The sequence below is a fragment of the Sarcophilus harrisii genome, chromosome 1 (assembly GCF_902635505.1).
Source record: "Sarcophilus harrisii chromosome 1, mSarHar1.11, whole genome shotgun sequence".
NCBI lineage: Eukaryota > Metazoa > Chordata > Mammalia > Dasyuromorphia > Dasyuridae > Sarcophilus > Sarcophilus harrisii.
In genome coordinates, this window is record NC_045426.1 from 670,403,891 (window position 1) to 670,424,285 (window position 20,395).

Consider the following 20,395-nt stretch of genomic DNA (forward strand, 5'->3'; position numbering starts at 1 on the left):
ATTCTCTCTCTCTTTCTCTCATTCTGTCTCCTCTCCTCTCTTTCTCTCATTCTCCGTCTCTCCTCTATTTCTTTTCTCTCTCTTTCTCTCATTCTGTCTTTGGCTCTCTCACTCTCACGCACCCCCATCCACGCTCCCCTTTTCCTTCCTCTACACCAACCCCACACACACACCTTCACTAGGACCCTCAGGGCAGAAACACGGGCCAGTAAAGCCCAAAGAATTTTGTGAATGAGCTTCCCCCCCCCCCACTCCCGCCGGGCACGGCCCGCCCACTTGCCCTCCATTGGTTCAGTGAGGGAAGCCCCGCCCTAGAGGGAGGGACTGGTTTGAATCAAGACTCTGAGATTACGAGGTTCGGGTAGAAGCCCGGGGAACCCGAAGCAAGAGCCATGCGTCCGAGCTGACAGCAAAAGCCGGGGAACCAAACACACCCTTCTCGCTTTCCTTTCCTTGCGGCTGCCGGGATAGGGGACTCTGGTGGGACCTTCCAGGAAACATCAAGCTAGACTTCTAAGCCAGCAGGTCCCTCCCAGAGTGTCCAACCCGCCCATTTTACAGAGGAGAAAACTGAGACCCAGAGCTAGTTACGGAGGGAGTCGTGGGTAGAACACAAGCTCAGGGATCTGGGAGGAGGCTGAGAGGCTGAACCAGGGTCCCCAGAACCGTCCCTCCAACCTGCCCTCCCCGCCGCCTGGGACATGGAGCATCGGCGAAGGCCAGCCAGGTCCCCTGGCCTGGTCAGCGAGCAGGAGTGAGCCAGCCAGCCCTCTACCATGCCCCCGGGGCCCTGGCTTTGCTTGGCCTTGCTCCTCGCAGCCCGGGCCCAGAGCTCCTGGAACCCCCGGCCCAGCAGGGCCCAGCCCCGGAGGCCCAGCGACCCGGGCAGTGCGCGCCACGCTCGCAGCTACCATCACCTGGAAGGTGACATCCGCTGGAGAAGGCTCTACTCCTCCACCCACTTCTTCTTGCACATTGGGCCCAGTGGCAGGGTCGAAGGCACGCGGCAGCCCCACTGCCCCAACAGTGAGTAGGGCGGCCTGAGGAGGAGGCCAGACCCGGATGGGGAAGCCCCAAATTACAGGGGGGAGCAGAGGGACAGAACAGGATGAATAATAGGAACCCAGAGGGAGCCCAAGGAAATATAAGTGTTTGGCCTGAGGGGAGGGTGGGGGTCCCCAGGAGCAGAAATGGACCACAGAAGGCAGCCCAAGTTCAAGGAGGAAGACACTTTTTTTCTGTCATGAGTGAGTAGGTACCCTTCCACCATCATATATTTTTAGACTGCCCAATCTAGAAAAAGACCTTTTTATGGAGGAAGAAACTGAAACTGGGAGGAGAAAGACTTTGTCCAAGGTTAAAGTGACAATGGTGGGCTAGAACTCTGCTTTCCCGGATCTCAGGCTTTCCCTGCTCCCGAGGGGCCAAGGGGGCAAGGGTCCTTGTTCTCCCAGGGATGGTAACTTTGCTGCCATATTGGACTTCTATGTAGACCTCAGGCAGCAGAAGGACTAGTGCCTAAAGTGTGAACTGGAGAGAGAAAGGAGGCCCTTAGGGTCCCAACTGTCTTTGGGATGGCTGGAGGGTTGGGGCAACACCCAGAGCCAGCAGTCCTGGATTGGGGGATCTGAGTACCCCCAACACTGGACTCCAGGCTAATCACCTGCTGCTGTGTTTAATGAGAACCCAGTGAGTAAGCACCGTAATTAAGGAGGATAATAACCCTCTGCCCTTCCCGGGGCCCCTTTCATCTGGGGATCTCAAAGCACTCATTAGCCCATATGCCTACCTGGGTGAGGACAGAGGACAGGGGCAATTTGCTCAGCAGATGACTCAGTGGTGGGCTCAGTAGCTAGCACCCAAGCATCTGGCTTCCCTTGGATGGAAGAGAGAAAAGTTCCTTTCACAGTCAGTATTCTGAGAGGAGCTACAAAGAGACCCAGGAGTCCTGAACCCTTCCATGCACTGTTGGGTTTCCCTAGGATATATCTAGCATCGGTGCCTTGAACATCTGGGCAGGGAAGCTTTTAGACTCAAACCTGACCCAAGGTGGCCCATCTCTGGCTCCATGGACCCCAGGACACTTCTATTTGGACGGTAGTTAGATTTCCCCATAACTAGCCTCTGACACAGTTACTACTGATCAGTCCTGACTGGAGGGGAAGCTCACTGGACCACAAAGTCTACCCCTCTGCCTCAGGATCTTTGCCCCTTTAATCATCTCTGCCCACATAGCATCAACAGAAGCAAAAGGTCCACAGTGAGAGATAAGGATGGACATTGCTCATAGGGCACTCTGTCCAGTTCTGAGACCCAAAGGAAAGCAACCAGAGAAGGGGCTGTAGGAAGATAGAAGGAACTGAGAATTTCTATCCAAAGAAAAGATGGGGGGACAGGGGAAGTCATCATTGGTGGCTCTCTTCAAGCTGGGGATCACAGGTCATGAGGAAACGGTTAAACCTTGTCCTGCTTGGCCCCTAGAGGCCATTGTATGTTAGGGAGGGACTCACTGATGGGCCAACTTCAGTTTAAGTCTCTAATAATCAGAGTTGTCCCAAAGGGGAATTCTCTAATAAAGGAGGTCTTCGGCTGGAGGCTCAATGGCCACTGGTCAGAGAGGGAATTTCTATGCAGGTGTCAGATGGACATGATGCTCTCTGAGCTTCCACTTGGCCCTGAGGTTCTATGAGTCTTCCTGACTGGGCTGTGGGAGAGGGTGGAAGCTAGTCAGGAAGCTCCAGCCCCAGCTCAAGCCTCAGAGGCTGCTCTGTCCAGCCTCAGCTACTACCCCACCCCCTTTCTCCCAAGACACAATAAAATACATGAGTATAGAAAGGTGAGAAGTTCTGGTGGAAGGGATGGGTTCAGGCTTGACAGTACTCTGGACCTTTTGGGAAACAGAAGAAGAAGGCCACAGGCTGCCAGTGTTGGACTGTGCCTTCTGCTTCCTCAGCAGGGGCCCTCCATCGAGGCCCTAGGAACCAAAGCTCTGTCCTGCCTCCAAGTCTCAAGATAGCCCTGGGACTGTGGCCACAAGAGACCAGTAAGGAAAGCCAGCGCCGGGTAGCAGGACAAGCCAGAGGCTGGCAAATCTTGTTCTAGTCCTGCCCCCGGCACACCTGTGCTGTTTGTTTCCTCTTGTCCCTTCATTTTACCTGTTTAAGGTGAGCAGTTAGTCCTAATATTCTCTATGGGCCTTGTCATTTCTGATAATCTGTGAAGTTCTATAAACTTCTCCTGATAGCAGGCTCTATCTCTTCATCTTGGGAAGGGAGAGAGGGCAAGGAGGTGCTTTGGTGCCAGCAGAACGGAGAATCAAGGTCACAGGTGTCTTTCAGAAGAGATACCGCAGGGTGGGGTTGGGTGTGTATGAGGCAGAGATGGAGAGAGATCACAGGCCAGGAGTGGAGGGAGGGTCCTCACAGGAAAGCTGTCTTCTCCCTTATGAGACAGAGATGGAGAGACACTGGTCAGGAGTAGAGGGAGGGCCCTTAGAGAAAGCCTTCTTCCCCTTATGAGACAGAGATGGAGAGAGGTCACAGGCCAGGAGTGGAGGGAGGGTCCTCACAGGAAATCCCTCTTCCCCCACTAAATGCAGGATTTTAAAGTAATGGAAATGTTCTAATCATGGTTTTAAAGCTAGAAAGGAGTTTAGCAACATCATCTAGTCTAATCTCATTTTACAGATGGGGAAAACCGAGGCCTAAAGAAGGGAAATGATTTCCTTCCCAAGTTCATCTAGCCAGTGAGTGGATGAACCACGTCTCCTAACATGAAAACCAGGGCCTTTTTCCATGACGGTCCTCCCTTCCAACATCAGAGTGGGAAGGGTCCTTCCATAGAACCCAGACCTTGCCTCTCATCTCACAGACTCAGAATCCTGATTCCACCATTTATTGGGTGACTTTGGGCAAATTAACTTCACAGAAAAATGCAGGGTATATCAGGAGACCATGAAGTGAGATCCATGTGCCTGAAGCAAAGGGTCTCTCTATAAAAATCTGCAGGGGAGGAGAACAGGGCAGGAGATGGGGGAGATGGATTAGGGATCCATCACGCCAAGTTTGGACTTTTTCCAGTGAGATGTGGAGACTCTTGAAAGATGCCCAAGAGGGGGACAGCTAGGTGGCTCAGAGGAAAGTGACCGTGGAGTTGGGAGGACTGAGTTCAAATCTAGCTTCTTATTAGCTGTATGATCCTGGCAAGTCACTTAACCCCAACTGCTTTGCCAAAAAAAAAAAAATCTAAAAAGAGCTTTAGAGATAATTCTGGTGTATGGTACCAAAAAGATTCAATGATAAGAGAGTGAAGTTAGAGAAACTAAAGATCCAGGCAAAAGGGACTTGGGTCTGAAATAGGATTCAAGGGATTTTAAATTTTTTTTCTATTAGAGATTTGTCTCTTCGTCTAAATGTCTGCCATTACCCTTGTGGGCAACCAGATAATTGAATGTGGATGGCTCCAAGTGGCCCATTCCTACTGCTGATCTTGGCCACTATTTTCTGGTTCAGAGGGGAAAGGGACAGATTTGGGTCATGCTAAAAGAGCTGGAGGATGCAAGATTCAGTCCTGGCTCTTGTTCTACCTGCCTCAGTTACCCCATCTCCAACATGAAGAGGTTGGACATAATAGTCTCTAAGACTCCTTACAGATCAGCTGCTTTCCCAAGGAAGAATGGACGGGCTACCAAACTCCCCTTGTCTCTACCCACCCAGGGTATCTACTCCATTTTCCCTTTGTCCCTTAGGGCCATCTCTCTCTGCTGAGATGGAAGACAGATTCTCTGGACCTGAGATAGGCAGCTGAAGAGGTAATGGGATTAGCCAATAGAGAACAGGATTTGGAGTCAGGAAGACCTGGGAAGACTCCTATTATAGCTGGGAGAACTGGCAAGTTATTTAAGCTTTGGAGATCAGTTTCCTCATCCATAAAATGAGGGGGTGGGACTCAAGGCCCCTACACACATACACATACACATGCACTTACACATCCCTTTTAGCTCTAAATCGATGATGCTATTAGATTTTGCCTGGCTTAATGAGAGGCCTTCACTGGTGGCTTTGGAAGTCAAAAGCCAGCCATAAAGCTGATGATGGGGAGACACCAGTTTGTGGAAACTTAGGATTGACCCCACTCTACCAGCCTGACCACACTGCTGAGCCTTGGAGAATGCCAGGGAGGTGGGAAATAAGGTTAGAAGTAGGGAGACCTTGACTGCCTGTCAGACAAGTTGGGAACGGGGAACCAGTGTTTGAATGGAGAAGAGCTAGGGAATCACAAAACAGTAAATGTTATCTAAGAAGGACTTTAAAAGATAGACTAGAAAATGTCATCACTTGAAGAACCCTTAGAACATAGAGCTGGGAGGGCCCTTAGAACCCAGGAGGTCAAAGCTGGGAGGGCCCTTAGAACCAGGATGTCAGGGCTGAAAGGGCCCTTAGAACCCAGGATGTCAGGGCTGGCAGGGCCCTTAAAACCTAAAAGGTCAAGGCTGGGAGGGCCCTTAGAGCCCAGGAGGTCAGAGCTGGGAGGGATCTTAAGATACTAAATGGCAGAACTGGGAAGGATCTTAAAATATGAAATATTAGAGCTAAAAGGGATTTTAGAGATTGTAATTATAATAGTAGTAGTAAAAGTAATACACATAATGTCATTTCTGTATCACTTACCAAGTACCAGGCATTACACTAAGTGCTTTACAACTGTTTCCTTTGATCTCACCACAGCCCTTGGAGGTGGCTGCTATGATGATCCCCATCTTGGTTTGGGAAACTAAGGCAAAGAGACTTTGAGTGATTTGTCCAAGATGATACAAGTGTCTGAGGCTGAATTTGAACTCAGAGCACTCAATCCACATTCTGCTTCAGTGGAACTTAACAGAACCCTTTACCTGATAGAGGGAGAGGAACTTTCTCCAGATCACAGAATGAACTGGAGCCAAGATTAGGTCTCTTAAGCCCCAGGCCCAGGCTGTTCCTGCCCAATTTAAATGACTTTCCTATCTGGATAAAAAAACCTCAGGACGGTTCAATCAAGTTCCTACACATCTGATTGGAAGGCTGCCAAGTAGAGGAGCTGAGCAGTAGGAAGTGAGGTCAGGTAGGAGGTCACTCCCCTGGCCCCTTCCATCCCTCCTTCCTCCCAGCTGCCCCTTCCCCATGTCAGAGACTCTGCCAGTTCCCCCACCCCCAAGCTGGCTGCTGTGTTGCTCCCTCCACATTCCAGCTTGCTCCCACGCCCTGGGTCCGGCTGTCCGGCCCTGCTCGCCTGCCCACATTCCTGTGGGAGCTGGGCTCTCCCAGAACCTGCCCAATGGGCTGCTAGCCCCGGCCTCCTCCCTTCAGGAACCTGGCTATGGAACAAGAAAGATGAAAAAGTCACTGGGAAAAGATGGCCGGGGGCTTGTGGTACCCACGATCCTTCTCCGCCTCTCCTCCACTGTGAAGGGCCCCCGTTAGACTGAGGAGACAGCTCCCTGGCCCGTGCATCCCATCCAGGAAAGGCTCATTCCCCTTTTCTATAACTAAATAAAAGCCATTTCTATTTCAATCACTTTTTAAAGATTTACAAAGAGCTTTTCTCCTAATAGCTCCATAAGGGAGGCAGAGAATTATCTCCATTTCAGAGATGGCTGAGCTGGGGATTCAGTTTCCTTGCTTCAGCTCCAAGGCTCTTAAGCTACATTGATGGAACATTTTAATGTTTACAAGGACCAGCAGCTCCCACTTGTATGGTGGGTACTTCGCAGTTTATACAACAGCCCTGGGAAGAGTGGAAGCCGTGTATTAATTATACCCACTTTCAGAGAGAGGGAAAGCTTTCCCCGGGATACCAGAGAGAGGTACCACTGGCAGAGCAGAATCCTAGGCTCAGCCCCTGTCTCTCAGTTGCTGACTTGGCTGCCCTTGTCCACCCCAATGTCTTTTCTCCTCAGGCATCGTGGAGATCCGCTCGGTCCGAGTGGGCGTAGTGGCTATAAAAGCAGTCTACACAGGCTTCTACTTGGCCATGAACCGCAGGGGGAAGCTTTATGGAACGGTGAGTATTCCCCTGGGGGCGGCAGGGAGTGGGGGGCTGCCCAGTCCAGAACAAATCTGGAAGAAATCTTGCTGGACTGGGCACTCTCCTCATTCCTGGCTGTGGAACCTCCCCCACTTGGAGGCCTTTGGGGAGATGGAGACTTGGCACAAGTCCTAGTGCCATCCCCGGTTCCTGTGGGACCCCATCATGGCCCTTTCCGAGCCCTTTATTCTCATGGGGTCCTCCCCTCTGGAATTCCAAGGAGCCCTTTTTGGCTTTTTGCCCCCATCTTGTCTTTCTCTTTTGCAGAGGGAATACAGCCCCAACTGCAAGTTCATGGAACGAATTGAGGAGAATGGCTATAATACCTATGCTTCCCTTCGCTGGAGACACGAAGGCCGACAGATGTTTCTAGCCCTGGATGGACGGGGTGCCCCTCGCCAAGGTGGCCGGACCCGCCGGCAGCACCTCTCCACTCATTTCCTGCCTATCTTGGTCTCCTAAGCCTGAAGAAAGGGTCCTTGTGTATAGATATATATTTTTTCTCTATTTATTATTTTTAAAAAGACAAACAGGGGAAAGGAAGATATCTCTTTTTGAAGACCTTGTAAAAAAAAAAAAGCCTGGGGAGTTCCCAAGCCAATAACTGGAGAATGTAGAGGCCCTGAAGATTCTGGGATTCTCGGCCCCCCAGAGAAGGGGTAGCCACTGCTAGACTGTGTATTTATTATACAAATACTTGGAACACAAAAATCAAGGATCAGTGCAGCTGTATTAACTGGCATTTCTGAGTGCCTTAAGGCTTACAAAATGTTTTCCTCACAACAGACCTATGAAAGAGAGAGCTCAAATAAAATTATTTCTATTTTACAGAGGATAAAACTGAGGCCAGAAAAAGGAAGTGAATTGCCTAGGTTCACACAGGTAATAAATGGGCTGAATCAGTACTTAAGCAAACCCCAATCTCTTGACTTCAAACTTCACTATGTTGTAACCCAGCGGCATTGGGTCTTCATTTTCCTTAGGAGAAGTGGGGATGAGGTTCAGAATCTTATCTGCTATTCTTCGAAGTGGCTCTGGACTTCAAAGTAGGCAGGGTGGTCATAGCATCCCTGGGCAGAGGGCCCAGCTCTTTAACTCACAAATGGAACCGTGACCTTCCCCATTGTGGGCCCATCTTCCCATCTATATGGCGAAAGATGTTGGACTCAGTGGTTTTTAACATTCTTTGTTTGATGGGCCATTCTAGTGCTTAAAACTCTATATTCTCTGTTCTAAAAGACCTTCCAATTCTGACCTTTTATATCTACTAGCCTTCTACTTCAGATATTCTATATCTTTTATTCTCTGACCCCTTCTGATTTGGGCCTTCTATGAATGTCTCAGGTATGTGTAAACTCCATCTCTGACCGAAGTTCTAAGTCTGCTCCAGCTCTGATGTTTTATATCTTCTAAGGAAAATATGGCAATAAGGGCAAACCCATTACATGAAAATCCAGATTCATAAGAAAATCAGAATATAAAGCTTTATAAAAAAGATTTTTGGAAGAGGGAAGTCCATTAGGGACTTTAAAATACTACTTAATTTACAGAATTTCATTTTTCTCTCTACTTTACTAGGGTTCTGCCAAAAAATAAGCCCAAGCTCTTTCTTAGATGGCCATGGCCCAGGTTAGACCTGGAATAGGGCAATGGTATACTGATAAATGTTTAACAGCCAGATTTTTGGAGGGAAAAAAAGGTATGCAGGACATACTTTTAAGTTTAGTCTTCATTATTAACATGGTTTCCATCACTTCCTTAAGTCTGGACACTCAACAAAACAATAAATCAAGTGCCTATCTGTAGCAGTTGCCAATTTCTACAGTGTAAATACAATAAAAATTTAACAATTAGGTCTTGAGAGCTGATTAGAATTAGCTTTAACCTGTTTCTGGCTGGACATGACTCAAAGTGCCTTTGAGAACTGGGTGTCTCCTAGCATCCTCTCCACCATGAAAGGCTGCAGGAGAAGGCTGGGCCCAGGTGAGAAGCTAGGTTGATCCTAAGGCTAGAAACATAATGAGTGTATATCCATCCCTGGGGTAAATGTTTATGGTTTTTTTCTCTGAATTTCCTCCATTTCTCTATCATGATGTTACTGAAACTTGGAAGGGACAGATAGGAAAAAGAATGTCAGAGCAAGAAAGGTCCTTCTTCACCTTGTAGGCTGGTACCTTTCAAACACGAGAAGTATTCCTCCCTAAAAAGCATCTTCTCAAAGGGAGTTTGCCACTGTTAGGTCCTTAGATGAGTAAGAATGACCTTCTATTTGTGAGCTTAACAAAGTGGCTTCCCTTCCATTCTCATATGCTTGCATCACCCTAATGCAGAAGACCAGACATGAATTATTACTGTTGTTTTACAGATAAGTAAGCTGAGGACTCGGAGCAGGAAAGGGACTTATCCAAGGAATTATATGACAAGATAGAGTTAGTAACTAAGGAGTCTTATTTCTTAGAGACAATTCAAGAGTTAGAATTAGGTCCCATCACTTTTTATAACCTTCAGCATGTCATTTTCTCTTTTCCATGCCCAAATTTCTCCTTCCACCAAGCAATAAGTATGTGAAATACTAGCACAATAAGCCTCACATTGTGAGCTTTCTAAAGTGTTCATGAAAGAAACATAGGTGGTTACTATAAATTCATGTTTTTTCCTAATATTCTACACCATGTTGCTACTGAAACTTGGGAGGGACAGATAGGAAAAAGAATGTCAGAACAAGGGTTTTATTCAATTAAATTTATGAAATAGAGATTCAGTACAGAGGATACAAAGCAAAAGCCAAAATACAACCTTTTCTCAAAGAACTTAGAATCCTTTGCAAATTCTTGCTTGTCCAAAATGAAGAGAGTTAGAGAGCAGAAGACCGAAGAGATAACTTTGTTTCTTCTTTACCTTCCTTCCTCTTTAATTTCTTTTTTAGTCCCTTAATTTCTTATTATAGTAAGCATTTCTGGCACTATATCAAAATGTAAAAGATAATGGACATCCTTGCTTTATCCCTAAACTTATTGGAAAGGCTTCCAGTTTATCCCCATTACATGAAATACTGCCTCTTGGTTTCAGATAGATAACTTATATTAAGGAAAGGTCCATTTATCCCTATATTTTTCAGCGTTTTTTTTTAAACAGGAATGATAATGAACATGGTTTGAGGGGAGTCCCTACTCCACCATCTCTCCCTCCTTACCACCTTTCAGCTACCTCTACCCAGGCTCACGATCCTATTTTATCAGTCTCCTACTAGGAAGGGAGGATCTTGAGTCACATATTACCTCAATTCTGAATTCAAACTCTGTCCTCCTCTGTTCAAGGGAGAGGCCAAGGGAATTTTTTCTCTCCTATGTCCAAAAGGAAACACCCTATATTAAGACTAGGGCACATACTTGGGTACCTGGGGCCTGAATCACCAAGAAGCCAAGGCCCTTCCCAGTGAGAGAATGGCAGAATGTGGCAAGAGCCCAGGAAGAACCATTCTTGAAGCAGCAGATCTGGCATTTGCTACTCAAGCGCACAAAAACTCATTTCTATTAGACTGTAAGCTCCTTGAGAGCAGGAACTGTCTTTTGCCTTTTTTTTCCCCCAGCATCTTCAGCACTCAGCAAGATGCTTAATAAATGTTTATTGATTAATTGATTAATTTCCAATTCTAGCTGCAGATGGGGTATTAGCTATGGAGACCAGATTGGGAAATGGAATGAATCTGAGTACCCAGAATCATGTATAAGTGATCTCAAAAATCAGAAAACTTCCTCTGATACTGACTACTGGAAGGTTCTCATCCTCCCTCAGTCATAGGTCCTTTAAAGGCTGAACTCCTAGGGGCACTTACACTTTGCTGTAGAGAATGAAGACATAAAAGGTCTCATTAATTAAGTTAATTCGACAAATACCAGGCATGGAGGCAATTTGACCTGATGGACCTCAACTCTGTAGGCCCAATGATTCCATTGTAAGTCGAGGCAGAGGGGAGGGAATTGATCTCAGGCGGAAGGACCCCTTGGACACTGAAGAAGGCTGACATCCTCAAGCTAATCTTTCATGGGGCTCATCCCCATCCTGGAACATCCCTTTGCTGTTTTTATTATTTCTACTTCAAATAATAAAAATATAGTCCTGGCCTATTATTATGGGAGGCAAGAGGGTGACAGTGTCAAGGGAACTGTCAGTGGTACAGAGTTCCAATTGGAGCTGCCATGAATGAGCTGCATCACTTTGAACAAGTCCCTCCTCATCTCCCTGCCTCAGTTTCCTCTTTTATAAAAAGGGGATAGGTGCATATAGCAGATAGAGTGCTGGACTTGGGTATTAAGAAGTCCTGGGTACAAATCTCACTTTGCTTACTTCCTAGTTCTCCCCTTTTCTCAAAATGGGGATAATATCTATCATAATTAGAGGCAAAAGCATGGCAAGAACACAGGAATTAAGAGACAAGGAAACATAAAATTTAATTCTGCTTCACTTACTTAGCTGAGGGACTTTAGGCCTCTCAGCCTCAGTTTCCTCATCTGTATAATGGGGAATAATAACAGCATTGTCAGTCAACAGAGTTGTCATAAGACTCAATGAGATAAGGTATGTAAGGCTTATATAAAGTGCTATATAAAGTCCTAGTATTCTGCTATATCAATCTGTCCTAGCCTTTTAAAATAGATGGCTTTATCTTTCACAGTACAAAATGAAAGATCTGTGAAAAATCAAAAAATGTAGGGAACTAACCAAAATTATCCTGAGGGGGAAAAAACAGGTCCTGATATGAAAAAAACAAATGAGGTCATTCAATCAGCCCAGAAAAATTGAGGGGAAAAAGTTCCTACCTTGGAAAACTTAAAGGTTTGCTGGGAGCAACTGTATTATATATCTAGAGCTAATGAAAAGGTTAGCCCAGGCCTGACACATAATAGATGCTATATAAATGCACTATAAATTGCTTTTTTAAACAAGAGGATATAGAACTGGATATGAGAAGGACAATGGCAGAGCTGGGAAGGATCTCAGAGACTATTAAATACAATTCCCTCCTTGTAGATAGAGGGAAACTGAGGGTCAGAGAGAAAGGGCCACAAAGCCAGACTTTGGATTCTCGTTTCTTGCTCTTTTTGTCCTGGACTGGAACTTTCACAAGCCTGGATACGTAACATAGGTAGATGATAGATAGAGTATAGATCATGAAACTCCTTCTAGATCAAAGTGCTAAATCAGGTCATAAAAATGTTAGTCATCTATCCTAAGGAAGAGCTATCTTGTTAAGGGAATAGCATCCACCTAAAGCCAACTTTAGAGTCCCTTTCCTAATTGTCTTTGCAGTTGTCACCCTCTGCCCTTTAAGATCAAACAGAAGAAATTTAATTTAAAATTTAACAAATTTAATTAAAATCTAACAAATTTAATCTCTTCAGAGAAAGAGAAGAGGAAAAAAATCCTCCCAGGACTGCACATCCCCTGCCTTCCTTTAATCCATTAATGTTTGGCATAATAGCATCCAACATACATAGTCCTTTAAAAGGTTTGCATATATCATCTCATTTAGGTGCTATTATTATCCCCATTTTATAGATGAGGAAGCTGAAGCTGAAATAATTGACTTGCTTTTTTTTTTTTTTTTTTTTTTTAAATGTCAGACACAGTTGTGCTGACTCTATGTTCAGTACTTTATCTTGACCTGGTCATCACCTCCTGGATTTCCAAGTTCTTCAGAAAAGGGAACCTGGATCCTCTCCCCAAAGTAGTAAATTCTCCATCCATATCCTTTGAGCTAGCAAAAGTTGAGACTGGGAATCTTAGAAGGGCAAGGAATGATTGTCTCATGTAAGAATTCATGACCAAGGATAGGTATGCTGACACGTACCCTAATTTTTAGATTTTAAAAGGCCCAGAGAAAGTCAAGAAAGGATCCCAAGTATGAAATTCTAGTGGAGACCAGGAGATATGAGAAGCTCTCAAGAGAATAAAATTCCAATAAATCAGGCATGATCCAAGCTACCACTAAGGTAAGGGCTGGCAAATCCCTAGAACTGGGAACTTCTAAACGGCAGTATCCGAAATAAGTTTGGCATTTATATGGTGAGAGGGAGGAGGTGTAGGAGCAACTACAAGGTTGCTTAAGGAAGATGCCAACAGAAGAATCCATTGAGGAAATAGGTCACTAATGACTAAAATAGATTGTTTAAAGACCTATGTAAAAGGTGGAAACAAGGACAGGTTGTGGTACAATTTTCAAAAGAATAGCAGCAGGAATGAAAAAGCTTGGAATTAGCTAAAGCAGATAAGAAATGCTAAGAGGAAAATGCCTTTTTAGTGGTCCTAAATCAAAGAACAGCTCCTCAGGGTGAATTGGATAATGCCATTGGGTGATGGACACTCTCACTTCTTTTTTCCTTTGGCAAAAATAACCTTTCGAGAACAGCCCCAAAATAAATTAATTCATCCTCATCCTTCTTAGAGCCCAGGAAGGTACCCAGCTGCCTGCAATGTATTCAGATTATTTAGCCTAGATGGGCTATGCTGAGCCACCCACTGCCCATAATTCTGGCCACATGATGGATAAGAAACAGAAGGGACAGAAAATGAATGTCCAAATTTTCTTTAAAAAGAGAGGCTATTGTAGTTTATAGGACAATGGTTATGATTTTGGCTTCTGAATGTATCAGGAAGGCTAATCAGCCTTCCAGAAAGAGAAGCAACGATCTCTACAAGCCATCGTTCTTTAAACCTCCTTCCCAAGTCCCTTCTTTCAACTGGGATACTTAGGCTATAGATCATGAAATATCGTAGATATTTTAACCTAGATTTCAGCAAAGCATCCCACACATCCTTGTGGATGAGATTAAGAGATATGGGAACCAGATGGTATAGTCGATTCAAAACCAATGAACATCTCTGATAGTCATTTAAGGAGTTAACTGGGAGACTCTTTGGTGGACTTTTCCAGGCTATCTTTGTGCTATTTTAACATTTTTATCATTTTAACACTTTTATCAACCACTTGGATGAAAGCAGAGGGCAGAAGTCAGTACTGCAGATGACTCAGTTAATATAGTGGATTAGAAAGACCTCAAAGGGTTAAAAATATAAACCAAATTTAATATGGATTTTAGGTGAATTAACTTCACAAGTATAAGAGGGGAGGAATAGGCTTGACTAAATGAGTTTGGGTTAAAAAGGATCTGGGGGCTTCAGAGGGCTGAAAGTATAATAGGAATTAAGAGTGACACACGGCATCCCAAAAAGTGGCAATCTCAAGTGAGAAAAACCTAGCATCAGAAAGTGGGAGAGAGCACAGTAGTCTTGCCCTAATCAGAATACATCTGGATAGGGGATAGAGTACTGACCCTGGAGTCAGAAGGACCAGAGTTCAAATCAAACCTCAGACAACACTTCCTAGCTGTGTGACCCTGGGCAATTCACTTAAGCCCAATTGCCTCAGTAGGAAAAAAAAAAATTATATATATATATATATAGAGAGAGAGAGAGAGAGAGAGAGAGAGAGAGAGAGAGAGGGCAATGGATGGATGGCACACTTTATGATTATCAAGGATGGCAAGGAACCTTAAAGTTACATCAGTTAAGCATTGATCTGGGAAGTTTGGGTCTGAAGGGCAGACCTGGGGTGGGGCGGTGAGGAGAGGGGAAGAGATACAGGATAACCATTCAATTATCTAAAAGACTGTGACCTTGCAAGAGATTATACTTGTCCTGCTTGGCTCTAGGAAGAAGGAGGAGCTGCAGGTGGCAATTGCAAAGAGGCGGGCTTCTGTTTTTAAAAAGGAAAAACTTCCCAATTCTGTTTTTGCAAGAGGAATGGGATGCCTCCAGAAATGCCTCCCTTTCTCTTCACTACAAATATTCAATGTTGAAAATTATCTTTGCACGTATTTGGAAAAAAAAAAAATAAACTTACTAGTAAAAACAAAAAAAAAAAAAAATTAGAAACATTCAAAAGCAGGTGGGAAGCCCGCTGGATGTGCCGTAGGGAAATTCCGAGCCAGGTAGAAGGACTAGGTCCCTCGCCCCGCGTGGCTCTCCTCCCAGGGCCCAGCACCTCCATCGGCCGCCTGGTGCCCCCTAGAGGCACTGCCGCGGAAGGATTCTCCCGGGAAAGCTGCGCGGCTGAAGCAATCCGTCCCACCGGTGGAAGGCCCCCAGGATGGAAGCCTCCCGGCCCCTCGGCTGGGCTATGGCGGTAGCCTTCTCCCTGACTCCATTGCTCCCCGCTCAGCTGTCCCGGTGACTTTCTTCTCTGAGACCGGGTCTCCCTCCCTCCCTGAGTCTGGAAGTAAACTGGCTCGCTGCGGGCGCGACCCCGCCGCCGACGGCCCCCGGAGCTCGGGCTGAGCCCCTTCAGAGCCGGAGCGGTTCTGGTCTCTGAGACAGGCGGCTGCCCGCTGCTCCCGGGGGGCTCATTAAGTCAGTGCTGGACTTAGTGTCAGCAGCCAATTAAGCGGCTTCGCCCCGGGCGGCCCGGAATTCCCAAGCCGCAGCGAGCCCCTAGCTCCAGCCTCTTGGGTAGTAGCAGGTATCCTAGGTCGGGTGCACAGCCACAACTAGCGGGGGTTTCTAAGCCCGAGTCTCATCATGTCTTCTACCTCTCCATCCTCAGCATAGAACTGTATAAATTATGTACAACCTATGTTGCCCATAAATATACACATTTAATTTATATGAGCTTTTGTTTGGTACTTAAAGCTCCATCTTTCCCGCCTTGCCATTATTCGTCCCCTCTGCGTGTGATCCAGCTCTCCCCCTGTAAGGCTATCTTCTGCAGAATGCCTTTCCCTTCTGGATTATGTTCCATCACACTGTATACAATCTTCTATGTTCCTAGACATTGCCCTGTTGTCTCCATCGTAACTTAGCTCTTTGAAAGCAGGAACTGAGTTTTTTTTTTTTTTTTTCAGTATCCCAGTATTAATTTAATGTGGGACAAAGAGACTTAATCTGCTTCCCTACCCCATTCCTTTAGTCTTAAATCTGCTCTGCAAAATTAAAAAAATTTAATTAAACCCCCCCCAAACTTATCTCATTCTGCTGATTGTCTAATCCTAACCAATCCCCAATTAACAACCAAACTGTTCTGCCCAGTGCTCCTTGCTGGCCTTTCGGATACTGAGCCTAAATTAACAGGTTTCCCTATTCCCGCAGTTCCCAATCTTCTCTAGGCTCAACATCTGTCGTCTCAACCAGCACTCATGTCAAAGTGGCTGCCGCCTGGCACAGCTGGCTCAGAAGGGCTAGCTTGGAGCCGACTGCAGGGGTTCCCTGCCTCCAGCCCCAGCTGACATCTAGACGGAGCTCCATGAAGACCAAAGGATAGACTTGGGGCCTGAAGCTCTGAAAGCCTACCATTTACCAGATGTGTAACCCGGTCTTCAGCAAAACTCTTGACAGGGATTTTCCTAACATCCAAGCATCTCTGACCAGTTAGGGCCCCTTTGCTAGCCAATATTTGCTTGGAGCCAGTACCTTTCTGTCAATAATCCTAGCACTCTAGATGAGGTCTTGGAATCATAAAGACCCTTCCCTGAGGGCTTTATATTACCAGAACCCATGTTAAATCTATTTAGCCCCAGAAGGCCAAGTCCGGAATAATGGGTAGAAGCTACAAAGAAGTCAGCTAGGGATAGATAGATGTCAGAAAGCCTTCCTAAGGACCAGAGCTGTCCCAGAGTGGACAGGGCTGCCAGAGAGGGTAGGTTCCCTTAGCTTAGGAATCTTGGAGTGGATCCTTGCCACATGTCAGCAGTGGTAGGATGGGGATGAACTAGGGCCTTTCCAATTCTGAAATGATAGGGATAGAATACGAAAAAAAAATGGGCTTAGGGGGAGGACAGTTTCTATCTTGGTTCTGCAAATTTACTTCACTTAAAATGAATCTCCAACAGGTTATGTGTAGAACAGGGTTGCATAATTTACACTGTTGAGAGGCTCAAGAGATAAACATAACTCCCTTTACAACCAAAAAGTGCTAAAGAGCACAGAAATTTGCTAACACTGCATGCACATGTACCGCCCCCTCCCACAGAGCTGCCAGTCTGTAGCAGGGTGGCAGGCCTGGGCAGCAGCAGGAGAAAGCAGAACCAGACCCTGGACATCAAGAAGGGTGGGGGGTGGTAGGGATTTCTTTATAAGTATTCAGAGACATGGCCATGGACCCCCCAAGGGCCTGGTTACTAAGTGAAAGTCATACCTCCAGGATAAATTCTACCTGCAACTTCTTAAATTGCTAACATCTGAAGTCCCCCTCCTGCCAACTTGGCAGTGTTGGAAAAGCTAGAAGGAGGCAGTAAAAACTTACTTATTAAAGTAATATGTAGGTTGAGATGCTGAGCTGTATGACTACAGGTGAATTTCAGGAGCTCAAGACCATTACAGTCATTATTTAGGAATTGAGAAAATCCAGGTCTATTCCCAGATTCTGTCACTATCTCACTGTGTACCCATAAGTTACTTTTCTTTTATCGGTCTGCTTCCTCATCTAAAAAATGGGCTTTAATGACTTACCCAGACTAGTGTTGTAAAAAATGAATTGTGAAGAGATTTTGAAAAGCATCACACCTTATACTCGAAGTGACATTTTTAGAGCCACAGTCCTTAAACTGGGCTCTCCTGGGCTCCAGTATGATTGGGTAAGGACCAAAGCTCTTGTATTCCTAAAGCTCTCTCTGGGAAGATAATTCCCCCAAGGATCATGAGGCAGCTCATCAGAGACCGCCCCCCTTCCCCAAATTTCTGGCTTTTAGTGAGATCTTGGAAGAAAAGAATACGTCTTTGTGCCGCTTCTGATTTCTAGATATTACCAAAGTGCCAAGTCCTAAGCAGCAGTGGCCAGGGAATTCTTCTAGACTTTCAGGACTCATGTTGGTGAGCCAAGGCAGATCTGGGAGTCAGTCAGTGCTGCAGCTGGTCCAGGATCAGAACCAACCATGAATACACCATCACCCTTATGAGGTACTCAATGGGTAACAATCAGAAAACTGCTTCTCTAAGCTAGAAAAGGGCTTGAAGACATTTAGTCTAGTATCATTCCCAATGCCAGAATTCTTCCTCCAACACAGAATTTCAGAGGTACTTGAGTTTAGTCCTCTTGTTTCTTGTTTGACTTACTAATTTTCTCTAATATCCCTGACAGGCTTTTGCTTGAAAGCTTGCAATAAAAGAGGATGTACCATCTCATGGGCAGTTGTGATATGCAGCAGCTCAATGGCCCAAAAGATAAAGCACAAGGCCCAAGGTCAAGATCTGAGTTTGGAAAATATTGTACACAGGAAAAGATTGTGTAATAATCAACTAGGAGAGACTTAGCTTTTCTCAGCCTTTCAATGTTCCAAAGCAATTCCAACATACTTTGGATAGAAAGTGCCTTCCAGAAAAAGAACTATGAAGACCGAATGCAGATTGAAACATACTATTTTCATCTTTTTTTTCCCCTCATGGCTTTTCCCCTGTGTTCTGATTTTTCTTTCCCAACAGGACTCATATGGAAATACTAAAAATGAATGTACACATATAATCTATATGAGATTGCTTGCTAGGATGGGGAGGGGGAGGAGGCAAGGGAGAAAAAAAATTTTGGAGTAAAATTTTTGAAGTAAAGCTTACAAAAATGAATACTGAAAACCATCTTTATCTGTAATTGTAAAAAATAATATATTAAAAATTCTAAAAGATCTTAAAAAAAACCCCGAGTTCAAATTTGGCTTCAGACATGTTCTAACTGGATGATTCTGGTCAAGGCAATAATCTCAGTTTCTTCATCTGTAGAAGGAGAGTAATAATAATGCCTACTTCTCAGAGTTGTTGTAAGGATAAAATAATTATAAAGCACTATTATTAGCACAGTGCTTACAACATGTTAAGTACTGTACAAATCTGGCCTCAGATAACTCACCAGTTGTGTGACCCTGGTTAAGTTATTTATTTGCCTCTATTTCCTCAACTGTAAATTACCCTACTTCTCAGGGTAATTTTGAGGATCAAATGAGATCATACTGGATTTTGGTGACAGAGTCTGGGTGGTGATGAAGTGTGCCATCTTAGTCATTGAGCATCCTAAAGCACATTCTTGGGCTGCTACTAAGAGTCAGATACTCCAGAGGCGCAAGGAAGCAGAACACTCCACAATAATCTCAACTCAACAGACCCAGAGAACAAATTGTACAAAGAACCAAGCTAAGGCAGATGAAGGCTATGAATCCTGCTGTTAAGAACATTAAAAAGAGCTACAGACAATTAAATTGACAGAAAGCTGAGAAAAGCTCAAAGAAAAACAAACCATTTGTTAGGGGAAGTTAACAGGCAGCTGAACTTGAAGCTGACTGAAAGCCAGGGAGAGCTGAAGGTGGAGCTGCTGGAGAAATTACAGGATAGTTATTTGGCAATTTTGGAGGGACAATTCTGACCCAGTTACAGGAACCAAAAGATCCTGGAAAACTAGCAAGAAACTGTGTGTCAGAGAATGTGTTGTTCTTGCAAGTCTGAAAAGATGAACTGAAGCTTTTTATCTAGACAGATACAAAGCAGATGGAGGAGTTATAGGCATTGAAAGTGAAGATGAAGATGAAAGGAGGAAAAGAACTAATTTCCTAGAAAAACAGGCAGCACTTAAGCACCACTGAAGTGATGATCTCACAGCCAGCCTTTAACAAATGAAACAATTACAAGCATTTTGACAAGGGGTGGGGTGGGGGTATGGGTTCATTTCCTTCAGTTAAAGTCAACCTATAAGAATGCTCTCCTAAGTTTTCCTAGGACCAGTCTTCTTAATGTTCTCTCAACTAAAATATCTTCAGAAACAAAGTTGGAATCATCTAAGTTTGTACAGTTTGAGCAGTGAGATAGCTGAATCATCTTAGGCTATCAATTATTACAGAGTAATTCAGCGCAGGGGCAGAATCAACAATTTAACTGGGTGACAGAAGGCCAGGAAGCATCATTCTCAGACTGGCAATTGGAAATGTTAAAAAAGTGTAGCATGGACTAAAAGAGATCCCGAGTACCATGCTGCCATTCTGATCTGAGCCATGCTTTTTTGCTTGGACCTCCCTAGTTGGGATTTAAGCTTATATTGTGGTATGAACTCTGATTTTACGTCTTCCTTTTTCCTCCTGGTCAAATTTCTGAATTTGAAATGAGTTAGCATGGATCTCCCTAAACGGGAAGGGTACCTGTACAGATGTTTGAGTTAATATATTCCTGAAATAACAAGACAGAATAGTGGGCTTGGGATGAATTCATTACTGTTCATTACTGTGATCCTCTTATTGTAAATCACCTAGTGTTTGTTCTTTATTATTTAAGCTAAAATACTTGAGTAAATAAATATTTCTTGGAC

The 20,395-nt window shown here is 44.9% G+C and overlaps 1 protein-coding gene and 1 pseudogene across 1 annotated transcript; both read left to right on the plus strand.

The window, feature by feature from the left end:
- Nucleotides 1-200: 200 nt before the first annotated feature.
- On the plus strand, nt 201-10,653 carry FGF22 (fibroblast growth factor 22). The gene is made up of 3 exons (XM_003760865.2): nt 201-1,026; nt 6,935-7,038; nt 7,330-10,653. The coding sequence occupies exons 1-3, from the start codon at nt 777-779 to the stop codon at nt 7,522-7,524; spliced, it is 549 nt and encodes a 182-aa protein (XP_003760913.1). The 5' UTR covers nt 201-776; the 3' UTR covers nt 7,525-10,653.
- An 8,348-nt stretch (nt 10,654-19,001) lies between these two features.
- Nucleotides 19,002-19,733, plus strand: LOC105749420 (annotated as a pseudogene).
- The last annotated feature ends 662 nt before the right edge of the window (nt 19,734-20,395 follow it).